Genomic DNA, 19,969 nt, shown 5'->3' with positions numbered 1-19,969 from the left:
CTGCACTGAGCTTCCTAAAATTTTGTTTTCAAAGCCAGTTACGTGATCATGCTACAATATGTTAACACTGTGCTGTTACCCTCCCCTCTCTCTCATACATCAGGTCAGAGAAAATGGCATTTTATCTTATAATGAGCATACAACATACAGTTTTCACTACCGCATTTTAGTATTCCCATCAACTAGATATTCTAGATCATGAGGGCAGCTAGTGTAATCATAATGTCAATGAGAAGGGCTGTTACGATTGAGACTAAAGATTACATGGAAAGAGCTGCTTTGAAACTGGTAATTATTACCAGTCCACTAATAGCAAATGATGCATTACAGTTTCACCATATAATCTGTATTTCACTCAGCTCATGCCAGCGCACCATATTATATTACAGTGCTCACAGATTCTAAATTCCTAAACTGCAGTCATCAATAAATGTGTTACTTGCCGTAATTTGTGAAATTACTTTGTTCATAACATCTTTGATGGTTTAGAAAGACCAGAATTGATTTCCTGTGTGGCAAAATTAGGGCTACATTGATTTATTGACGTGTAAAATATAATAATATTCTTCATTTACTCTGATGAAAATCAACTTCTCAATTTGAGAGCCTCATTGGGCATTCACTGGGATTGTTTTGATTTAGAGCAATAAATGGAGACCTGGCCCCGAGCATGGGAACTTGAGGCATCAAAACGGTTAAAATCAGCTATTAGCTCACCTACAGCTTTTACTTTATTTCATTTTATTGTATGGAGAGGAATAACCCCATTCCTAGTTTGTCACCAAGGCTCAAGAGTCATGATTTTGAAGAGTGACGTCTTATGAGGGACCCCTGGCTCTACTATTTACTAGCTGGTAGCTCTGGGACAGTCATTTAATTTCTCCAAGTCTTAGGTTTCCTATCTGGAAAATGAGCGTAAAAAACAGTACCTTAAAGAATTGTGAGGCTCAAATAACAAACGTATATAAAAGCTCTCTGTAATCTATCAGGTCTAACACGAATGTGAGTTTTCATTATTACCAGGTTTGATTAGTTACCACGAATGATGACTAACCACACGTTACACACCCACAAGGGCTTCTGGAGGAAAGACTGAAATCCAGAATCCGGGCTTTCCCAGGCCTAGGGGAGGCCCTGGTTAGAAGAAAGCAAGAAGGGGTGATTTTAAGGCCCTTGCCCATGGTCCACCCAGCAGGGAGGCCACAAGGTCAGTGCTAAATGCTCTGAAAGCCAAGGACAGCTGGTTAAGGCAGCTGAGTGGGGTGCGGGTCAGTTTTGCTTCAGAACTTTCTGGATCCCTACAACCCATTTCCACATACCTTGTTCTGGTCACTCCTAAACTGGTCCTGCCGGCATGGGCACCAGCAAACTAGGCTCCCTCCCGTTGCCGGAAGCAGGGAGAAGACAGGGACTCCTTATCAGGCCACTGGTTTCCCACCCCGTAGATCAAACTCCCTGCCCTCAGGAGGATCCAGCGCAAGAGAGAGAACTCACTCCCTTCCTACCCCTTCCCTCCAAGGGTGGCTCTGTTCCCACAGCCAAGTAAGGGCCCCAGGCACCCCCAGTAAAAGGAGGCGAGTTCTCCCCACCCAGTCAGCATGTAGGGACTTGAAACCATGAGTCCAAACCCCTAAACTCTGTACAATCGGTGACCTAACCCAGGCTTCTGCCCAGCTAGGCTTGTGGGTGCGGGGGGGCAGTGCGTGGCGGGGAGGTGCCTTTAACCCCTGCACCACCCAGCCCTCAGGACCTGAGGGCTTGTGAAATTCATACAATAACTCTTTGTTACCTAGGATTACCTAGGAGTTAATTAAAATAAACAACTAGCTTGGAGTCTGATCTCAGGGTGCAGGCCCTGCCCTGCAGACACCATTCACAAGAAGGTTGGGTCTAGTTGACCTCCCATCTGAAAACCAGTCACCTTTAAGGCCCCAACTCCTGCATCTTGCTCTCTGTTATTCCCTCTCCACGACACATCATTCCCTTTCTTTTTTTCTTTCCACAAAAGGTTATTTTTTTCATTTACTTTAAAAATAAAAATATTTTCCTTAAATACAAATTAGATGCCACACTTCTTTTCTTCTTGAACCTGCTTTTTTGTGTTTGGGGTGGAATCAATCCCCCGGCCCCCTCCCCCTCCCCCCATCTGACTTTTTAGCCATGCATGACTCATACCATTTATTCCTACAGAGAGAAGAAAACTGTATTACCTTCTAAAACAACATCTTTCAAAAACATTTTTTTTCCCAAAAACATTTTTATAAACATACAAATCTAAATTTCATAAGAAGGTCCCCACTATAAAAGTTGGCTTAAACAAGTAACTGGATGGTGGTAGTCGTAGTGATGGCAGGGGTGGGGGGGATGGTATCTTTGAATTTTAGCAACAATGCTATGCATTTTTCTCTAAATCTAGGAGAAAAACAAATAGAAATTATATATGTATGCACATATATAATGTACGATGCATATATAAAAATATACCATGTTTAAATACACACGTAAATGCATATATAACATGCATGAGGATAACTCTAGAGTAACTGTGAACTGACTCCTTTCGGTTCTGGCCTCTGCTAAAGACATATGCCATGGAGTAAATTCGAAGTCCTAAATGAGGCCATGGGAGTGAACGTCCAGCAATACAATGGGCCCTGAACACGCAGACGTATGCAGTCACCAGCCACGGAGCCACACAAGACCCTGGGGAGAAGACCCGCAGGGATGAGCTGCTTTCAGCCCCATGCCTTCAGTAAGGAGACAGAGAAAAAGGGGAGGGAAAAAAGCCACTTGGGGCTGAATGGATTGGGGGAGCTGGGTGCCAAGTGAGTAATGGAATATACATATGCAGATGCCAACGTATTTTGGAAATAACTCCTTTCAGTACTTAAAAAGTAAGGGTAATTTCCAGAAACTCTCATCTCTACACACATGGACGTTTGTAGAAGAAATAATGCTCAACTTACAAATACCCTGCGGGGCATATTCTGCACTCATCCCGGGCGTGGGGATTAGAGCTCCGTGTGTAGAACGAGGGGAGGAGAGGCCCCTCCAGTGCAGAAGTTTATCTGTGAAAGAAACCCAAAATCAAGCACTAAAGCTATAAACAATGTGCATCTTAAACCACAGGATATCACATTTCAATTCCATTAAAATAGATTAACATCATTACAACAGCCTTGCAGATAGTTAACAGGCCCAAGGCCTGTATCAAAAGAACAGTGGTGAGTTCTTTCCCACAGTTCTGTTTTGTTTTTAATTTTGGTCTTTTTTGACAAAAGGGAAGGGAGTTTGTTTTAGGTATGGGGCAGCAGGGGGGGTGTTCTTTGGTTCATTTGTTTGTTTGTTATTGTCTGATTATTGTCTTATAATAAGAGATGTGTAAATAGCAAGGGGAAAATTGGTAATATGATTGGCAGCCTGGTAAAATGGGGGGATTTATCTGCAAGGCTGGTTTACATGCATACATTTACTTTACTTAAACACAAGCTCAAGCAAAAAACAATATGGTAACAGGAAATGAGTAGATTTGTGAATCTTTTCTTCTAGAACAGAGTCCCACTCTGCCTTTCCTGTCCCACTCTTCCCATTCTGTTTTTATGACAGCACCTTCAATGATAGGGAAACCTTGGGCATCTCAGGACTTGGAATTCTATCCATGGAGTACCCCACGTAGACATGGCTGCTTACAGCACAAAGCAGTGGGCAATAAAGATTAGACTTCTGGGGTTGAGATAACTTTGGCCAAGTCCTCACATTAAGGGTAAGGAATCCTACCGTTCAATGACAAGGAGCGAAGCAGCATTCCAAAAATAGCAGCACCCTGAAAAAAGTGGCCCACCTTCTCTATTCTACTGCACTGGGTTGCACTCTGGTGAGGAAAAATGACTTCTCACACTGATAAACATAAATCTAGCCGTAAATCAAGCAGTTCTAGCAGTGAGATTTTTGTGAGAAAGGAAATATTTGGTTTGTGCAACCTGGGGATTGTATGGTTTATGTGGTGAGTTCCTAGCTTTTCCAAGTCCACCTTGAGCTAACCAAGCATGGAGAGGTCAACCTTGAGACAGACTGGAGGAGAGATGGAGCAGGGACACTCCATGTGTCCTAGAGGCTTGGAGTTTGTGATGATTGGGGGAGGCGGGAGAGAAGAAAAACAGACTTTGATGGTGAGTAAACAGAGTATGTTTTCCATTAGCTTAATATTAAGAGCACTTAGAAAAGTTGTTGTTATACTCTAGGATAGCAGGTCTCAAGTGTAAAATACATCCTGTTCTCCTATAGATCACGCTGCCAAGAACTGCCAGGGCAGTCAGCACAAGGTTTCCTTTCATGAGGAGCCTGGTGGGTGACAATGGCGTGTTGCTCGTGGAAGCCCTTACACAGAGGCATAAATCTGTTGTTACTGGGCCTGCCCAGGGAGGCTCCGCCTAGCCCGAGACCATCGACAGAGGCATGTCCTCCTCCCCAACCCCAAACAAAACAAACACCACAAAATGAACCAGCAAAGGCAGGAAGACTGGACTTAAAAAGCAAGCATGTCTTCATCTAACTGCTTATGTTCTATGAATTGAGAGGCAAGGGTAAAATTAACTACAGATTTAGTCATAGTGTTTTTCAACGAGAAATCTGAGAATCCATTTTTGCACTTGTTCTTGCCTCAGCTATTTAATAAGTTTGTTTGTTGCCAAGACTGAAGTCCGTTTCTTAGGAGACCCATACAACTGAGTACTGTGACCCCAGCATAAAAGCAACAAGGTACTTGGACCCTCACACTGGGAAAGACTCATTTCATATTCCCTGCCACTTACTCTGGGAAGACCCTGAGGTGCCTCAAATAGACCCCCAGCAAGCAATGGGAGAACCGTTAACCTGGTCCAGGCCTGACCACTTGCATGCGTCTCCTGTTGGCAAACTCATCTACTAACCCTGGGCCTAGGGCAAGCTCAGTTTCTGTGGGTAGCAGCCTGGCCCAGTTCCCCACAGCACTAGGCCACAGGGCAAAGTGAGGGCTCATCAAGGAGAGTGTCTGAGTATCTGCCACCATTATTTGGTTTTGGGTTTGGTTTTGAGTTGTAAAAAACCTTAGAGATCATCAAGTCTAATGCCTTCATTTTACAGGTGGGGAAACTGAGGCTTTGAGAAATTAAGTGACTGACTCACAGCTATAATGATGGTTAACCACAAAAGTGAAGATCAGAATTAGTCTCCTGACTCCCCAGTCCAGTGTTCTTTTCTGGGATATCCATCTCTCTCCTCCCCTCTGTCGTTCCCACCCTGGTCTGTACTGCTCAAGAAGTACCAGTGAGAAGGGATCTCTTTCTCTTGACCCATTCGGAGGAACAACCTCTCTTGGGCAAGAGTCCAGCCCAGAGGTGCTGAGTGGACCTTTCAAAAGGTCCAAATGAACTGACTTGGTTTCAAAATTGGAAAACACCTGATCTACTTCCTGCACCTTACCTCACCCCCACTGTTTTCATCCTCTACTTCTGCTTCCCCTGCAGAATCAGCCAGCTGAAGAGAAACAAACCATTCCTATCAGCCTAACAAGCTACTGACACTGTCTTCGTGAGAGAGACTCATACTTGCATTTCTCTTCCTCCACGAAGAGTGTCAAACCAAAAAGACAATGGGGACCCCAGCTGATTCTGCAGCCTCTCCCGCCAAACACATCTCTGAACACTTTCTCATTGGTAAGTAGAATCAACATTCCCACAGGAACTGGAAATGCTGAATTGTTAATAGCTTCCCTAGGGTTTAACTTCCTGCTACGATGCTTTCAATTATTCCATCACACTTTAGGCAGAGTAGAGTCTCACAATTAACGCTTCTAAGCATCACCCTCAACCAGCAGCTCTGCCTTCCCAGGCTGCCCCTGACTGAGGGCCTCTTCTCCTCCCACCTGCATTTTCCTTCTCCCCAGGGAGAGGTGGGCTCCGGCGGCTGGCAGGGAAGTGGGCGGTCTAGCTATGCTCTCTTTATTGCCTTGGTGGTTCTCTCAGGCCAGTGGTTCTCAAAGTGCAGACCCAAGCCCAGCATCAGCATCACCTGGGAGCTTGTTGGAAATGCAACATCTCAGGCCCTTCCTCAGAATTACTGAATCAAAAACTGGGATTGGGGAAGTGGGTGTAGAGTAAAAGAATCTATGTTTAGCAAGCACTCCAGGCGATTCGTATGCACAATCCAGTTTCATTAAGTGCTGTCTTAGCATGAGGGGAGGAATGGAAGCTGGAAGCTTTGATGTTCTCCTGGCAGCCAGAGATCCACTGGCTATGAGGCTCTCGTCCCTTCTGTCTGGGATTCACCTCCTTTAGGACCAGAGCAAGCTTGGGAAATTCCTAAGGATCCCTCCACGTGGAATCCAAGGTTCCACCCTCCCTCACTGACCAGGACAGGGAACAGGCCCAGACTCAAACAGGGAACGCTCTTTGCATAACATCCAAACCAGCTTATGTCAGGCAGATGGTGTCCTCACTGCTTCCATAAAAGCGGAAATGTTTGCAAATGCAGCTATGGCACGCTGCACGGATGCAGTAAGCACTGGACTCCTGTTTCCCTTTCTGGACTCTCAAATGAATTAATCTTTTCAAATGCCTTGTACTCCTCTGGTGAAAAGCATTTTAACCTGTTCTGTTTCATAAAAGTCTCTCCAGACCCAGCATTTCCACTTTAGGGCCTCTGAAATGCCTTATGCATTATTAGGTTGCAATGTTTCCTTATGGCTGAGTAACAAATAATTGATCTTATCTTTCAGGTCTCATTAAAAAATCTGCCACAAATTGGGAATGGTTTTGATTGAATGTTATGCATCGGTCACTTTAGATTTCTATATGCATTGGGACCAACTTTTGACACAGAGCTCTATAAACCAGGTGGGATGTCCCTGGAATTGAAGATCATTAAATCAAGTTTTAGGTTTCCCCAAGAACATCTCAAAGATTCCTTTACTACTGACCTGTTATTTGTTTCTGAAACTAATCACTGGGTGTGTCACATAGCCACATCACTGTCTACCAATCAACAAGTAATACCGCTGATCTACAAATGCGCTGAAACAGCTGAGCACAAAGCATTATTTCCAAAACACTGAATGACTGCTCCGGGTGCTGACTTTTATATGAATTAAAAACCCAGGCCTCTCTAGAGGAGTAGATACACGTATAGATGTTTGCTGTTCACGAAAATGTATATGTGCATTTATGTATTTCTTTTCTTAAACATATGTTTCTAGATAACTTCCCTGTTTTCCCAGCAAGATGGGGCACAAAAGAAGTAGAGCCATCCCCAAGAGGAAGGGTTACCCTGTGAAGCGTGACCTCCCACTCATCTTGCGTCTTCAAAACAAGAGAAGATGACAACCCACTGTGATGGGGAGGGATCTCTATATTGGTGACAGGCCAAAATAAAGGACACTTACCATCCCTTCTAGCTCCAACATTCTCAAGTCCCCTCTCTGCCCTCAGCCTGTAGCCAACCTACAGACTACACTTAAAATGCATCCCAAAAGTTTGTAAGGTTCCCTGAACGAACCAATTCCAGTTCTATCAATATTACTGGATCTAAATCACAATAATAACAACAGTGCAGCTAGTCTAGGATAGAGGCTTCTTCATCTAACTGGAAAGCAAATCCATTGAATCTCCTTCTAGCTCCTGACCCTCCATTTAAGACAGATACCAGCCCCCATCTCTCAGATCCTGTGACTTTTTAGAGTATTATAGAGCCAACATTAGCAATGCCTGTGTCTTGAGTTGTGTCAATCTGAACTGAAAATGTGCCAGCTTTATCACTGCTCACAGACTTCTTAATTAACCTTCTGATATTGTCAAAATTGCATTCCCTTTTGTTCTAGAAATGAGCATTTACACGAGTGTTTTCCCCATCACTATGCTTTTTCACTAGCTAAGCTTTTACCGAATCATGATGCTCCATATACACAAAGCAAGCAAGAATTCGTCAGACATCACACTATAGAATTTCTTTGCTGAAACTTGTTCATGGTCCTTATATTCGTAGAGACTTCACCAATGACTTTCATCTCATCAATCACTCACTGAAAATTTTTTTTTTCTTTTTTGACCAAGTCTATCATCTCAGAGCCTTGACTACCTAACAACACATTACTAATTTCACCTTTTAAGAGTTCTCACCTTAGGCATCCACTCTATGAGTGAGGAGGAGAGATGACATCTTTCATGCCCCTTTATCTATAAAAATGCAAAAAATGCAAGCCGCCAATCTGTCAGGCATAAACAAAATTTTCTGCAATCTCCGTCTTTAACATAAGCAAAGCATATAATTCAAAAAAAAAAAAAAGGAACTTGCTTTTCTGAAGAATAAGTAAGCCAAAGACATTGTATTCCATCTTTGTGTTGAAATGCAGATTTCCTACTAAAAGGCAAATCCTTCATTTCAAAAGGTTGAATAGGATGGTACTTAAAAAAAAGAATTCCAACTGGTTAAATTTAGGGTGTTGAAAAAAGTTCATTCCAATAATATTTTTTGGCTCTGGGCCCTAAGTATTTTCACTTGATCATGAATTAGATAAATTTTTATTACATTTAAAGCTCTTGCCTTAGAATGGTGGAACTTCTGGAGGAGACTGGAAGGGCAGCTCATAAGAAGACAAACTGTCTTAGGACAGTTTTTTTTTCCTTTGTTTAACTGTGTACCTCACTATGCAAGACGTGTGTACCCAGGATAAATTCCATTCATTCATTCTTTCACGCATTCATTCAACAACTATTTACTGAGTGCCCGAACTCAGTAAACGATTGTATTGCCCGAAGCAATGGGCTACCTCTGTGGGCAACGCAAAGAAAAGTCAGACACAGACTTCCCTACAGGAGCCTCCATCTAGTAGAGAAGATAAGCCTGGAAAGGAATCGCTCTGCTCCAAAGTAGAAAGTGTGTCATAAGAGAGGTACAGATAAACTGCAACGGAAATTCAAAGGAGACAAATAACTTCCATTTGGAAGGGAGGGAGAGTGTCTTTAGGAAAAAGGGAACTTAGGAACTGGACCTGGAGAGCCAAGAGGAAGGACTTTCTAGACAAAAGAAAAAAGCAGGTATTGATGCCCAGAGAGAAGCAAAGCTCGAGGTGTACCCAGAGCAAATGGGGCCCAACAGGTAGTACATTTAAATCAAAGTATTACTCACCAATCCATCCTGTTGATAACAGAGGATATGGTCATTTAAATAAACCCTCTGAGGGCTTTTGTGAAGGATTCACCTTCCACAACTTCTTATTTTCAAACATCACGTTTTCTTACAATAATGGATGCAGCCACGTGAACGCTGGTGAAACTATGAAAGGTCATCTGTCCTGTTTTGTTTCCCCCCCACCCTGATTGTTTTGCCCCCTGATGAGTGGTGAGTGGTCTACCAAGGCAGAATTCACTGTGTTCTATTCCTCTGAGTCAGACAAACAAGTGTTGATAGCCATGTTCTTCCTGCAACCCTGACTCCCCAGTTTAAATAATCTATTTCACATGGGCTTGTACTTGCTGACACATCTTCAACAAATGACTGTGCAAGAAAGGTGGAGATTTTCCTATACCTCTGTGTCTCTTCAATCATCACCTTGACCTTCCCTCCAAATTTCCCCTCTTTCTTCTCTTCAGAGCCACGGGAAGAGCGGGGGTAACCTTACTCCCACTCTGAGTCCTTATTGGAGGAATTTGTTTGTGTGTGGTGGGGTGTGAGGGAGTGTACATGTGTGGGTACAGGCTTGCCTCTACCTGAGGTTATTTTTCAGGTTATTTGGGGGAATTGGGGAACTACTTTTAAAGAGGCCTTGCCCAATCCATTCCTTCATGGGTCCCACTGAAACTCTCTCCAGATTCCTTTCTTCCTTTAGGATGTTAGGGACTCATTCCTCTGAAGAGACTGCTAGAACAAAGTCAGGAATTTAAGTTCTTCAATCCCAACTCTGCCATTCCCCGGCTAAGCATGACTTTGAGTAAATCCCTTCCCCTTTCTGGCCCTAAGTGTTCTCATCTTTAAAAAGAGAAGACTGGATTAGATGGATGAGTTCTTTCTCCCAGGCCAGTCTTGAGTCTCCTTGAGACCAGATCAAGGGCAGGAGTCTTGGACGCAGTTAAGAGACCTACTATGGGCCATCCTAGAAGCTGGCCAGGATGGGCCTATGCCCCTTATGAACTTGCAGGGATGAGAAAAAACCTACAGGCCTGTGTGGGCTGGGTCTGGTCCCCAGGCTAATTCTCAGACTCAAAGAGTAGGCCTGGTGGTGGTTTTCAACCTCCTGGGGCACAGTCTTGCAAAGCTTACCTGTCTAAGTTTCAAGCAGGAAACCTAGGTGAGTCCTGAGCCAAAGAGACTGAAGGTCAGAGAGAACCAGGAAGAAACTTCCCACAAACTCAGGCTAAATGTCAAGGGGAAAGGTCTCTGTTGCCCGTGCCCGAAGGCCAGTGGCAAAGCTTGGCCTCATGTCAGAGCCTGGTACCCACTGCACATGAGGGCACACACAGGACTCTAAGAAAAGCCAGAGTCCTCTCCCAGCCACCCCAAACCAGGGAGGCAAGGCCCCAGCGTCCTGTGGTCCCTGCCTCAGCCAACCTGAAGGGTTCCTGGAAAGCCATGTGTAAACTGAATTTCTGTAAACTGAATCACATTTGCTAACGGACGTAATTTCAGGGATGTTTCATCACCCTTCCAGGCTCATCGAAAATTGGCAGGGCTTCTAACACTTTTACCTTTTAAGTGCTTCTTCCCCCACCCCCTCCCCAACCTCTCTGTCAAGTAGTTAATGATCTGTAAACAAACACTTTAAATTCAGTGGGGGAGCTCACTATTTAAAGGAACCCTGCGGGGAAACCTTTTGAAAAGTTAACAATCTTTCTGTAATGTGAAAAATCACCCTCTAATTTATCAGTTTCCATTGATGAGATTTGGTGTGTATTGGGCTTTCTTAAAGTGGGGCTCAACCGCAGTACCTTTGTGGTTAGAAGAAGCGGTGAGGAATGAAAGAAGCTGAATTCCTGAACATGTTTCTTTTGCCCAAATCATCCAGTCTCACGCAAATGTATTCGCAGACCCCACTCACCGCACAGAGAAAGGAAGAAAAGGATGTAAAATCATAGCCCCAGCACCTGGAAAGCCTTGAAAACTACACGTGTGTTCCCCCTGATTTAAGGATTCGATGTCTGGGGGAACGAGCATTTTCAACTGAGGGGAGGAAGGCCTTTGGGCTGTAAAGGTGGATCCAATGAGACTGACCATTTGCTCAGCAAACGTTTAATTCTGATAACACCAGCCAGGGCAGAGAAGGACTTCTCTATCAAAGCAAGCAGAACATGCAACTCCCAAATTCCTCTGAAGAGGCCACCCCGAGCCTTTTTATCTGCGTCAACTACCAAACGTAATTTATGCCTCCCTATCTCCATTTTCATCAGTCTAAGAAAATATCGGAATAAGTTTAAGAAAACCAAGCTTGGCACTTATGAGAAGACCCCTGATATTTTCAGGAGTCCCTGGGCCTTGCGGAGGAGGACCTTTGCGGGATGTGGGCAGTGATGCTGCTGGAGGGGAGAGGCATGGTTGGTGGGTGTGAGCAGGCCCAGAGAGCTGGAGAGTTTTCTGGTTTTATCTTCCAGGGCTGATGTGTGCAACCTTCAAAGGAAAAGGGCCCAGAAGCACGGGTAGCCTCCAAGCCTGGCCCTTCTTGAGAAAGTATGTTGTGGCCTCTGTGGAGGGTTTTATCTTCTTCCCAAAGCCTTCTCCTCACATTCTGACCCCACAGTCATCCTGTGGGATGAGGGAAGGTGTTATCCTCACCTCCCCAGGTGACAGAAGATCTCAGAGGCATCCTGCTGCAGGTAGTGAGAGCAGAGCTGGAACTCAAGAGTCCTGCCCACTGACTTGGGGACCCACCTTTGCCCCTCGTCACCACTCACTCATCTCACTCACCCCACCTCCGGGTGGGGTGAGGCAGAGTGTCCGGGCACTAGTCTTACAGCCACTTGCAGGCAATCACTTGCCTTCCTGGGATGATAAAATAGGGTGTGAGTGTCCAGGGAAATGGGGAAGGCACACTCTATGGGCCTAATGTTCTGTGACAATCTTGGCCAAGAGATTCTTAGAACCAGAACTGGCCATTCTCCAGAATTAAAACCTATTATGTCCTATGGTTAATACAGAACTGCTCAGAAATTATGAGAACTAATTTAAGGCTTCAAAGCTGTACAAACTTAAAAAAAAAAAAAAATGGTCTAGCAGGTCAGGCTCTGACATTTCTTCAGGAACAAAACTAGGCTGCCCTCTTGCCTGAGGTGAGATTGAATCAAGGAGGGTTCTGGGGCTTCGAGGCCAGGCCTCGTCCCATGGCAGAGAGTCCTTCTTTCAGAAACAGGCCTCTGCCCGCCCACACGCCCCTCCAACTCCTGCTGCCACCTGCTCAGTCCCTCAGCGCCTTCCTCCTCCGAGCCCTGGCCTCAGACCCAACCTCTCCGACAGCCCTGCAGAACAAAGGAGAGGCAGACACAGCCTACTGACTGGTGGCCTATTTTCTTGGCTTCAGAGATATTTTCCTGGCTTTTTACCCAATTTCGAATCCTTCATTTATCCCACTGACCAACCTGGAAAGAATTTCCTGAATAAAAAAGGAGATGCGCATGTGTATCATCTGCAGTCATCCGAGGGGCCCCAGTCCAGCCGCAGGGTGGGTGCTGCTGGCTGTTCTCGGGCTTACTAGTTCTGTTGATACAACGGGGGCAACACCCAAAGTTATCAGACTCCTCCAAGCTCCTCAAACCAAGAACACACCATCCCTTCCACCCACTGGACAGGTCCACTTGGAAACTCAGCTTGTGGAGACCTGGCCTCTTTGGACCTTGAGGCCACCGTCCCCTTTCCCGTCTCCATAGACATCAAGGGCCCCCCCCCCACTACAGGGGAGTCCCCAGTATCATTTCCTGTTTTGAATCTAAGACTGCCTGGGCAATGAGGCCTCAGCTATACTCTATTTCCATGCAGCACCAGCAGTGAGACTGACCCGGAGCCGCCCATGTCAAGGTCTCCCAGGTCCACTAGGAAAGGAGGCACTCCCCTCTCCCTAACAGGCCCCTCAGGCTGAAATCCTTTTGCTTCCAGAGCCTAAACTTTCCACTGCTGGGTAGGAAGCCCCCTCTGTCACCGGCCCACAGATCTCCACCACCATCACGGCCCAGCCCTGTCAGGTGGTGGGAGTGTGGACAGCAGGGCGGGTGTGTTCAAAGAGGCCGACCAGGCAAGAACCATCCTGTACTCCCGCCCTGGCTCTAACGCAATAAAATGTCTTCTATCAGTGTAATTCAAGGCAAAGAGTCAAGGGTCTGTCACCATTTTAAAGAGGCTTATTACATGGCCACAAAAATTTGCCTCGGGCTCAAACCTGGCATGTAAGGTATCAGCGTGGGACAGGTTCTTTTGATTTGATTTTATTTTCTTACAAAATCTGAAAATGAAACGCTTCTGTCCCTCCCTTCCACCAACCGTTTTTTGATTTATGGGGAGGAGGAAAGAAATCTGAAGTTGACAGGTTGGGACAACTCCACTCAGCTTTCTCACTCAAAAGCTGCTTTTGTTAAACCATACTTTGCATTTATGGCCTGCGGCTCTTGGCTGACACCGCTGCTCCTCCAGTGCGGAGCAGGCGGCGGACTTCCCCGGGAGGAGGCCCCACTGAGATTACGTGCCCGCCTGCACCCAGGGCGGCAGCATCGTGGCTCGGGGGGTGAGGGGCACCAAGGCCCCGGGTTAGACAAAGGCAAGGCCCGTGAAGGATATCCCACGCTCTGTCCCCAGCCTTACACTATGTTTGGGTCCAGGGCTCTGCGCGATCATTATGTATCCACCACTACTGGTCCCAACTAAAGTCCAAGCCTTCTGAGAACCAACAGCGTGCTGTCCACCTCTCCTCGCCTGGCACCATTCTGGGCAAAGAAGAGCCCCTTAATCAATACTCGTAAATCAAGTGCTGTTCAGTGAACTTTTCTTCCTGGAGGGCGATTCTAAATGACCTGGCTGGAAGGAGCTGCCAAGGACCCGGCAGTGACCAGGGGAACCTTGCCTTCCCGGAGTCGCTGAGGTCTCTCCCGTAAATGATTCACTAACCAAGGAGCCTCCAGGTCAGCCTTGACCTGGGAGATGATTACAGCCCCTTGAAAGTGGCTGCTGGCCCATCGGTTCACTGTACAATTTTGACAACCTGTGATTGTATATTTACACAATGGTCGTTATGGACAATCAAGTTAATAATTCACTTTCCAAATGCTGTGTAATTATACAGTTAGAAGAGTTACAATAGATGTCAAATTTCCTTAAGTCTTCTGATGAATTGGTCCCAATTACCTAGTTTGGGTCCCTTTCCTCTCCCTCTCTCAATTTTTTTTTTTTTTTTTTTTAGTAATCTCCCACACTTTTCTCTATTCTCATTCCCCACCTACACCCCTATCTTTCTGCCCCGAGAGAAAGAACAGTGTGAAGTCCTGCAGTTCAAGCAATCCTATTTAGAACACATAGTTTTGCTCCACTAAATAAGGCTAGCCTTGGAAGGCTGTCTGGATGACCTCATCTGCCTCCCTGCCTCCGATGCAGGAGAATGCCTGCAGCAGCCCACAGCTCATGCCCCAAGTTGCACCAGATCCTGGCACAGCCCTGTGGAGGCCCAGAGGAGAGAGTGCAAAACCCTGGAGTGCTGGCTGGGGCTTCCCAGCCAAACGACTGGCATGTCCCTGCCCAGCCAGAGCTCCAGGCCCAAGCCCAGCCCCTGCCTCTGTTTGGGACGCGCCGGAGAACATGAGAGAAACACGTACACCCTGAAAACTAAAATGAGGCAGGGATCCCAGGAAAAGCAAAAACATTCAGAACCCTGGGCCTCCTCTCTGTTTCCTAAGAGCTAAACCTGGCCCTTCACTCCTCTTGTTTTGTGGTCTTCACACATACACCCCACCCACCTGCTTTCAAGGCTCAAAGCAATTTCTGCCCCCCAGTAGGGCAGTGTGGTCAGCTGACCCGGATCACCCCAAGCTGCAGGGCCTGGCAGGGAAACCCAGGCAAGACGTGAACGTCCTTGAGCACAGCCGGTGAAGGAGGAGAGGGACAACGGTGACAGGAGGTAACTGCAGCAGAGACAATATTTTTTCTCCATTTCAATGAGTTTGATTTTTTTAAGTCATTTTTTGGATGCCCCACCCCCTACACCTTTCTCTCTCCCACATGCTCCAGCACACACACAACCCAGGGCTCCTGTGTTTTAAAAGGTCTTCTCCCACCCCCTCTCCCCCATCCCTGCCTCACAGATGAGATTAATTTTCTAACAGATTCCCCACCCCAAAATTTTATGTTATGGTGGGAAAGTCTTTTGATCATCGTGGCGTTCTGGAATCATAAGAGCTAAGCATGCTCTCTGGAAAGTGAATTGGGAAAAGCCCCATAGAAAATTCTCAAATTCATGAAACCCACCTTAGATACAGAAAACATCTCCAGAACCTCCAGTCAGTTCTAATCTTGGTGTCAAAAGAATGGGGATGGACTAATGTTTCCCGGCTGAGGGCTTGGCTATCACTTTCAGATCTAACATCCTGTTCTTAAGGGGCACTCCTGATGCCCAGGGAGGGGGGCAGACCTGTTCAAGGGGGGATTTCTATTCGTTTAGAACATTTGGGATTGCTCTATGTAGAGAGTTCGGTTTGGCTGGAGTTTTTGTTCAGGTTGTGGTTTCTTTTCCTCCTTTAAAAAAAAAAAATTGGAGCTGTATTTGTTTCCTGTTGGTGGTGCGGACAGAAGGAGGGTGTGTGCTGGAGGAGGTGTGGGGGGGGAAGGCTGATGGATGGAGCAGGGCCGAGAATACCCGGAATTGGAGAAAAGCGAGAAATGGAGATTTTTCTTGGCCTCCAAACAGTTGTAATTTCTACTGCCACTGCTTAGATCCTGGGCACCAGGCAGAGAGAGTGGGAAAAGGGACATGTGACAACTTTGCCACAAATCAGGATTTGGCATTTAAATCCACAGGAAGCAAGAAGAATAGAGGGACATCTTATTTATAGATTTGCAGATGAATTGAATGAGATAACCAAAATGCACTTCTCATGTATCTGAAGGAGCAATTCCATTTTCAGACTTGGAAAGTTTCCCACAATTGAGTATCACCCGACCTCAGCAACATGCTGCATCCCAAGGTTAAGATCAGTTTCCTAAAAACCGGGCAGAAGGCTGCTGCTTAGGTGGTAGCTCAAGAATTCTACTTTGAAGGACAGGTTGGTACCACACTACATTTAACTGGATTCAGTTCATCTGATTATACAGTGCCTTGCTTTCTGGAATATGTAATCATCTCTTTCTGATGACATTTTAAATATCCAACTAGACAAATAATTGCAGCAATAATTGATAGCAGAGTCAAGCTGGAAGCTCACTGATTGGCAGAGTCCCTACCAAAACAAATCTTCTTTCTTTCAAACATTACAGGAATGATGCTTAAATCTAACTTTTGCTGATAAATGCTCAAAATCTGATTTACTGACAAAGACACGGCAAGAAAACCTGCATTTCAGCCTGTGATTATTTTGTGAGCCGTTTGAGAAGACTCAGGCAGCGTGATTTATATTATTTTATTTCCCATGAATAACTACAAGGATAGTATGGGTAGTTGGGGAGAATCAACGGGGACAAGAGAAGCGCTGCTCTTAATACTGCACTTCCTGAACGATGTCGGCCAACCCTCAAGGTTTACAGCCCTTTCCCCCTCTGATGTGTGTCCCATGTAGAGAAATGGTTTTGACAAGGGCAACACCCAGAAAGGAAGGCACGCAAATGATCGGCTCCGCGCAGGTCTTTGAAAGCTGGTTTCAATCAATGCCTCAAACCAGGACTTAAATTCCCCTGCCCTGTGCACAGAGCCCTGGATGGGGTCAGGAGGCCTGAGCTCAGACAGATCCCCAAGGGATCTCAGGCAAGTCCCCGGGGACAGATGAGGTCCCCTTCAGCCCCCAGTCTGTTTCTCCATCCAAGGTAGAGCCCCAAATCAACTGTTGTCTACATCACGTGTTTCGATTGTAATATTCAAGTTGTTATGGTTTGGGTCACTGCTTTCAACAATTCAGACCCTGTGGAATGCTGCGATGGTCAGAAATAACTCACGGAGGAGGCTCGTCTCCAGGAAACATCAAATGAACGAGCTGGCATATTAGCAGACATAGATTACAGTAAGGAAAATCTAAAACAGAAGATGTATCTGATTGTTCCAGCCAGTGACAAAGGCAAGAATTCAGGGATGGGGTCTGAACATTTGCCCAAAGCACTAGCATGAGAATCTCTTGTTCATTTTTCCCCCCATTTTTCCTATTTTTTCCCCTATTTTCTTTTCTTCTTCTTGTTCTTTCTTTATTCCCTTCCTTCTTTCTTTCTTCTTTTTCAGACGGGGGGCTAGGGTGTGCTTTTTTATTTTTTCCCCTTGAAACTGAACCATTATAGGACAGTTCATCTCATAGCTTCTGTTAAAAATCAGGAGCTTGTTAGATGTAATGATTATCTGCGCCGTGACACTTAGTGCATGTGAGGGGGCTTGTCGAACAGCTTTCCTCTAATTTGGATCTCCTCCGTTAATTAGAAAGCCCTCAGAGTTTCTGCAAATGCAGGTCACTATCGACAGCGCGTGCCTCTGATGCTTCGCCTGTGACAGTTGTAAGGCTCTCCTTCCAGGAGCTGGCGGGGTTGTCCAAACTCTGACAGTGTCAGAAAATTCAGTCACCACAGCCGCTTCACAGTAAGTTACAGGCACGGTGACTGTCCGTACAGTCGGTTTCCCCACAGCCAACGAGCCTGATGAAATCTGCATTGGAGTCCAGCTAAAAATAGCCCAAATGTCACTCCTCTTTCCCCCGCTCCCTCTTTCCTTCTCTCTTCCCCCTTTTCTTCTCCTTTCCACCTCTGTTTCTACATCTCCCTTCTCTTACCTCCCCTCCCTTTTCTCTTCCAACGGAGTCCTCTGCCATTCAAACGTGTCCCACTCACCAGAAAGGGAAGTAGGTTTTACAGATAAACCAGGTTGCTTTTTATTGAAACGGCAGTGATTGTGGAACAGAAACCCTCCCCCCCCTTAAAAAAATACATATTTCCTATTTTTTTTTGCTCTGATCAGCAGCTGCACCTGGTGAGGTGGAGGTCAAGTCTATACTCCCAGCATGGCTCACACGTTTTTTCTTAAGGGAAGGAAGACCTTGTAGGGGGAGAGAAAAGGAGGAGGAAGGAAGGAAAGGTTAACAACTCAAGCCAAAATGCATATGGGGCTGAGGTCTTCTGCACTTATCACCATGCAAAGTGAGACCTCAAAATTTAGGAAGCCTTACTTAGGAATAGTTCATTATGTGCTGGTCTGGGGAGGGGCGGGTGGAGGGGGTGGTGGTGATGTGTCCATGACCATGTGTGCATAAATTTGTGTTTATTTCATCAAGTTCATCTCAATTTCATCAAGTTCAAGCCAAAAAGAAACCCTCTGTGGCATTTGCCTAAGACTTGGCCAAAAAAAGAGACCAGTATTTGAATCAAAATAGGAAATATAAAAATTATGTGCACACCCCCCCCACCCCCAAACAACAAGGGACAGCCCGGAAGAACAGCTATCCCTTGCCACCATAGTTCCCAAGTGGACTGATCTCAAGGTCAAAGTCCAATTCCCTAAGCAGACCTGCACACAAACGCAGGAAGCTGAGGGTACTGGGAGCCTGGTCTTGCAGTTGCTGGCTTATGGAATGCAACGGGATGGAATGGGGTGGGATGCCATAGGTCAGACTGATGAATTCACACAAACCCAGAATGAGCTAAAGTCACTGCAACCAGGCAGGGTGGAGCAAGGTAACCCCAGCAAGAATCCCAAAGCCAGCCTCCTCAACAGGCACAGTGGGCAGCTAACTCCAGGCTTCCACCGACATCATGCTGCTGTCAGCTTGGCCACTGGCCTCCAGACATCAGTCCCAGGAAAGCCCTTGGTACCTTTAAGCTAACTCAAACAAAACAAAACAAAACAAAACAAAACAAAACAAAACGAGGATCATTTAGATTCTGCCTGTGAGGGGAAATAAGAAAAACCCCAGACCTGGGAAATAATGTGAAAAGTGGCAAAAACCAATCAAGTCATTTAGAAAGAAAAACCCTCCCTCCAACGTCACAAAGCTGCCGAACATTAGGTTCCTAGGAAACTGTCCCAGCAACCTAGATATGAGAAACAACGCTTGCTATTCTGAGGTGAGAAGTGAAGCTGTCTTTCACTCGGGACAGTCAAACATGGTCTATAAATACCAGCACTGCCCTTTGTGAACAATGGGCTGAGTTCAACCCAGAGAAGGCAAGTATTTCCCTAAGGTCACACAGCAATTCCAGGTCCCCCCAGACAAATCCTTTCACCCAAAAGATGGCTTTGTCTTCTCTTGGAAATACATATTGCTACATCAGATCCCCATTTTCGGGAGGCTGGGGAATGATACTGCACATTTTAGTGTTACTTTCCCTACTTTCTTTCTCCAACCCTCTGCTCTGGTTCTCTCCTTCCACACACCCACATGTGCTCACACACGCACGTGTGCACACACACACACACACACGAGATGTTTAGTATATATAGGGATCTATTTCCATACCTACCCAAGTTTCTAATACCGTTGCTTTGTCAGCAGATCAAGAGTAAAGGACAGTGGCAAGCTGTTCTCCATTCTGAAATGGATTAGACTGAAAGGCTGCTGAAAGTCAAGACCTCCTGGGGAGGTCAGTCCTGGGGCTTTCATGGTCACAGCTCTGCAGCTGGACCATGGCTCATTTGCAGAGAATACCTTGTGACTCGCTCTCTCCCCTACACTTCAAATGGAGACATCAATCACAGCTCTGCCAGCCCACCTTGACCCACCTCCAGTTGGGCACCTGTGCCTTCTTCCCACACAATGAGAGAGAACGCAGTGGCCAAATGCTGAGAGTCCAC

General features: G+C 45.9%; 1 protein-coding gene and 1 long non-coding RNA gene across 14 annotated transcripts in view; one reads left to right on the top strand and one right to left on the bottom strand.

Moving 5' to 3' along the window:
* Positions 1-19,969, bottom strand: part of BCL11A (BCL11 transcription factor A) — a 106,303-nt gene that overhangs the window by 12,556 nt on the left and 73,778 nt on the right. For 9 of the 13 annotated variants that reach the window (XM_082358077.1, XM_082358079.1, XM_082358076.1 and 6 more), the window contains one exon: positions 2,967-3,068. The exons of the other annotated variants lie outside the window; for them this stretch is intronic. In XM_082358077.1, the coding sequence (XP_082214203.1) occupies positions 2,967-3,068 (102 nt within the window). The remainder of the gene's footprint in view (positions 1-2,966; positions 3,069-19,969) is intronic. 13 annotated transcript variants of the gene reach the window in all.
* LOC309612519 lies at positions 1,320-7,435 on the top strand. The gene is made up of 2 exons (XR_014235241.1): positions 1,320-2,752; positions 5,505-7,435. It is a non-coding gene; the product is annotated as an uncharacterized lncRNA (long non-coding RNA).

Source organism: Balaenoptera borealis (genome assembly GCF_965194805.1).
Source record: "Balaenoptera borealis genome assembly, chromosome: 15".
Classification (NCBI taxonomy): Eukaryota; Metazoa; Chordata; class Mammalia; order Artiodactyla; family Balaenopteridae; genus Balaenoptera; species Balaenoptera borealis.
This window is presented reverse-complemented; position numbering and strand designations above follow the sequence as displayed.